Below are 5,048 nucleotides of genomic sequence, written 5' to 3' on the forward strand. Positions count from 1 at the left end.
CATACAAACAAGCAACCATTCGCACACACATTCACACCTACTGCCAATTAATGCATGTTTTTGGGATGTGGGAGGAAACTGGAGTGCCTGGAGAAAACCCACGCAGGCACGGGGAGAACATGCAAACTCCACACAGGCGGGGCCGGGGATTGAACCCCGCACCTCAGAACTGTGAGGCTGACGCTCTAACCAGTCGCCCACCGTGCCGCTGTTCTGAAGTCACTACTTCGTTAATTTAGCTGTGTGCTTAGGGTCAGTGTCTTGTTGGAAGGTATGCCTTCGGCCCCGTCTGAGGTCCTGAGCACTCTGGAGAAGGTGTTCGTCCACGATATCCCTGTACTTGGCCGCCTTCATTCTTCGATTGCAACCAGTCATTCTGTCCATGTGGCTGAAGAACATCCCCACAGCATGATGCTGCCATCACCATGCTTCACTGTTGGGACTGTATTGGACAGGTGATGAGCAGTGCCTGGTTTTCTCCACATATACTTCTTGGAATTAAGGCCAAAACGTTCTATCTTGGTCTCATCCGGCCAGAGAATCTTATTTCTCACCATCTTGGGAGTCCTTCAGGTGTTTTTTAGCAAACTCCATGCGGGCGATCATGTGTCTTCCACTGAGGAAAGGCTTCCGTTGGGCCACTCTGCCATAAAGCCACAACTGGTGGAGGACTGCAGTGATGGTTGACTTTCTAGAACTTTCTCCCATCTCCTGAAGCTCAGCCATAGTGATCTTTGGGTTCTTCTTTACCTCTTTTACCAAGGCTGTTCTTCGCCAATTTCTCAGTTTGGCTGGACGGCCAGCTCTAGGAAGGGTTGTGGTCGTCCCAAACGTCTTCCATTTAAGGATTATGGAGGCCACTGTTCTCTTAGGAACCTTAAGTGCAGCAGAATTTCTTTTGTAACCTTGGCCAGCTCTGTGCCTTGCCACAATTCTGCCTCTGAGCTCTTCAGACAGTTCCTTTGACAATGATTTTCATTTGGTCTGACATGCACTGTGAGCTGTAAGATCTTATATAGACAGGTGTGTGGCTTTCCTAATCAAGTCCAATCAGTATAATCAAAAACAGCTGGACTCCAATGAAGGAATAGAAACATCTCAAGGATGATCAGAAGAAATGGACAGCACCCGAGTTAAATATGAGTGTCACAGCATAGGGTCTTGAATACTTATGGCTGTGTGATATTTCAGTTTTTCTTTCTTAATAAATCTGCAAAAAATTCAACAATTCTGTTCTTTTCTGTCAATATGGAGTGCTGTGTGTATATTAATGGGGGGGTGGGGGGGGAGCTTGTACCCACTTTCAACACATTGGCGAAACTCCCTAGATTTGACCGCCATCAACTCCTCCAAAGGTCTTTTGCTGCTCCCCAGTACAGAGTACCTTGGTTTGAGAATACCAGCAACAATATCAGTAGCTAGACCTTTGTCCTCTCCTGGCAAGCTGGTGTTCTCGCTCAGGAATGATAAACTCTGGAAGGAAATTCCATCCATCCATTTTCACTACCGCTTATCCTCACTAGGGTTGCGGGCGTGCTGGAGCCTATCCCAGATTAGTCTGGGCGAGAGGCGGGGTACACCGTGAACTGGTCGCCAGCCAATCGCAGGGCACATATAAACAAACAATTATTCACATTCAAATTTACACCTACGGGCAATTTAGAGTCTTCAATTAACCTACCATGCATGTTTTGGGATGTGGGAGGAAACCGGAGTACCCGGAGAACATACAAGGCCAGAACATGCGAGGCCAGATTTTAACCCGGGTTCTCAGAACTGTGAGGCAGACGTGCTGACCAGTCATACCCTGGAAGGAAATTCAACAAGAAAAATGAAAGGACAAAAAATTTGTAGTTTTTGTTTTTAGTAATTTTACTACAGCATGCAGCAAATATAACATAGAGGTGTGAGGTGAATCTTAATCCATAGTGGGACAAGCCATCAATGAGTTGATCAAGACAGCTCTGTTGTTTCAAAACAGTGTGGTAAAGAATGGCATTTGTCACAAACATGGTAATAGCCATGGTAATTACAAGTGGGACACCCTCAACTTGATATTGCACAGTCACAGCAGGTGACTCCAAATCCTCCTGCATGGTTGGATTTTGAACCTAAATATTGCAGATCAAATGGCATGGTGAATGACTGGTTAGCACATCTGTCTCACAGTTCTGAGGGCGGGGTTCATATCCCGGCCTAGCCTCTGTGGAGTTTGCATGTTCTCCCTGTGCCTGCGTGAGTTTTCTCCGGCTACTCCCGTTTCCTACAATAATTGATTGTTAGAAAAGTAGCAAGTGGCATATAGATCACTGTAACGGATTAAAATTACCGTTTCTTCTTAACATACTCGAGTAAAAGTAAAACGTATGATCCATTCAAACTACTCGGACAAGTACAATTTGTCCAAAATGCTACTTGAGAAAATGTAACGGAGTAAATGTAGTGCATTCCTACCCACCTCTGCATATACAGTATTAGCAGACACCCTTTGCAATGTTGCTCATCCCTGTGATAGTAATACAGCTTGACCAGAGTTCAGGCCAGTGCAGTGTAGTAGTGTTAAGAACATCTGCCTTACTGTTGAAAGGTGTCAGGTTTGAATCTTGCCCTAGGTCCCCTGTGTGTAGGGTTTAGAATTAAAAAAAATTAAAAATATTTTACAAAAAAAAAGCCTCACGTGAAGGTTCAGAGGCTGTAATGCCAGATCAATAAGATTGCGATCATGCATTTTTTCCAATCATAAATCAAATCATTTGTTCTTAGTAGAAAACCAACAGTTTGAACATGTACTGTATTGGCCTTTCTACTTTCAACGGGCACTTGCACTAGTCAAGAATAGTCTCAATAAACAGACACAAAACCAGATTTTAAAGACATAAAATATTTTAATTAGCTAAGATAAAGTTGGTCTTCTTTGAACTGCGTCGTCTTAGCTCTGTAACCAAGTTGTATTGTTTTTCTGACAGTGCCACCTGGTTGAAAGATGCACAAAGTAATAAACGCAAGGTTATCTTCTGTTTTGTTTCAGGACAAACATTTGATGAGTATAAGTGGCTCACTGTGTAAGAGTCAGGCTCTTCCAGTCGTTTATGTCGAGGGTGAAAGCTCTGGAGCGAGCCCTGGACATTGGCTTTAGTTTCTGCAGCACTGCTCAAAGGGTGTGTGACCTAAAATATGTGGGGGACACATTCACATTCAAGACATTAGTCTGACACAATGGCTATTTATTTACAGATGTAGGTTATTGAACTATTTATTGTCAGATATGCCTTTAATCTGCACTGCCTAACGGCAGTTAAAATTGTAGAATACACGGACGATGGTTTATGTTTTTTAATCTTCTCACATTTGCAAATGGCACAGAGCTAAGGTTGGTGATTAGTGGTGTACATGTGGGCAGAGAGAGAGAACTTTGCCTTGTCAGCTTAGTTTCTCACAATACCCGCGAGAACTTCCTTCAATGACAAAATATGCCCAGGGTACTGTTGGCGAAACTCATTTTACTCAAAAAAAAAAAAAAAAAAAAAAAAGTGTCTGTAGTTGTAGGTTATGCTAGGTTGATGTGGATAATACTTACCTGACCTTGGGTAAACACTTCCTGGTGTAGACAAATGACCTGAACTGGAGTGACAGAGAGAGGAGTGCCATCACCAACCAGAGGATGGCATCTTAGATGACGTCCTGCCTCCGGTGGAGACTCCAGTGCCAGACACACTAGGTCTAGGAAGGGATGTCCTGAAGGAAGGTGAAGTACCAAAATCAGTGTTAATGTCAGGTTACTTACTTAACATATTAAAAACAAGATACATTTTTGTTTTGATTGCCCTTTCATACAGCTTCAGTGATAGCAGATCGACAAACAAAATGCTTACTATAGTCCACAACAACAAAAATCTTCATTAAAGCTAACACAAAGTTGAATTACTATAATCTAAAAGTGGCCATATAAATATAAAATATAATGTAAAAATATAAAGCACATTTTATGCTACCTTGAATACTTGATGAAAACTCATTTGTGCCTTCTTTATTAAGCTTCTATCAACAAAATTACTATTTTAATAATTACTGCATTTTATTTTGCATTTAACAACACTAATGTATATGATAAAAATAAAAGTATGAGTAAATAGACATGATCACAATGACGAACAAGCATTATCAACAATATATATATAAATGTATATATATATATATATACATTTCATTAATGAATGAAACTCTTAGCAAAACCATCATGAGTCATGAGATATATATAAAAAAGTGAGAGAGAGCGAGAGACAGAGAGATGTATATAGCTATATATAGATATATAGCTATGTATATAGCTATATATACATATATAGCTATGAGAGAGAGAGAGAGAGAGATCTCTCTCTATAGATAGATAGATAGATAGATAGATAGATAGATAGATAGATAGATAGACAGACAGCAGCTGAAGTAAATATTTAACAGGTCAGCATTTTTCTCACTAAATATACTTCCAAAGGTGCTATTGACCTGAAAATTTCACCAGATGTTGGGGAAAACCCAAGTAATACATACATAAAAAGAAAGTAGAAAAAAATAAGATCACAAATTAAGTAAAAATGTGAAATGACAGAAAGGAAAAGTATTGAACACATGAAGAAAGGGAGGTGCAAAAAGGCATGGAAAGCCAAGACAACACCTAAAATCTATCAATAATCAAAGAGCAATCCAGTCCCTTTTCAGGGAAAATGAATATCAGATAGTTCAGTCCTAATTGATGGCCTACAAAAATATCTCATTGCCAAGGTGTGAGTCAAGACACATTTCATGATGGGTAAGAGCAGAGAGCTGTCTCAAGACCATCGCAAATTAATTGTTGCAAAACATAACAATGGCATTGGTTACAGTTGTATAGCTAAGCTTCTGAACGTTCCAGTGACCACGGTTGGGGCCATAATAGGTAAGTGGAAAGTCAATCATACCACCATAAATTTAACTTGATCAGGTGCTCCTCACAAGATTTCTGACAGAGGAGTGCAAAGAATAATCAGAAGAGTTGTCCAAGAGCCAAGGAC

The 5,048-nt window shown here is 40.7% G+C and overlaps 1 protein-coding gene across 1 annotated transcript in view; it reads right to left on the reverse strand.

Moving 5' to 3' along the window:
* Positions 1-2,885: 2,885 nt before the first annotated feature.
* The window catches only part of naprt (nicotinate phosphoribosyltransferase), a 31,465-nt gene continuing 29,302 nt past the window's right edge, over positions 2,886-5,048 (reverse strand). Inside the window, exons 11-13 of the mRNA XM_061684382.1 lie at positions 3,578-3,735; positions 3,060-3,167; positions 2,886-2,972 (exon numbers count right to left, since the gene is read on the reverse strand). Coding sequence (XP_061540366.1) covers positions 2,886-2,972; positions 3,060-3,167; positions 3,578-3,735 — 353 coding nt within the window. The remainder of the gene's footprint in view (positions 2,973-3,059; positions 3,168-3,577; positions 3,736-5,048) is intronic.

The sequence above is a fragment of the Phycodurus eques genome, chromosome 8 (genome assembly GCF_024500275.1).
Source record: "Phycodurus eques isolate BA_2022a chromosome 8, UOR_Pequ_1.1, whole genome shotgun sequence".
Taxonomy (NCBI): domain Eukaryota; kingdom Metazoa; phylum Chordata; class Actinopteri; order Syngnathiformes; family Syngnathidae; genus Phycodurus; species Phycodurus eques.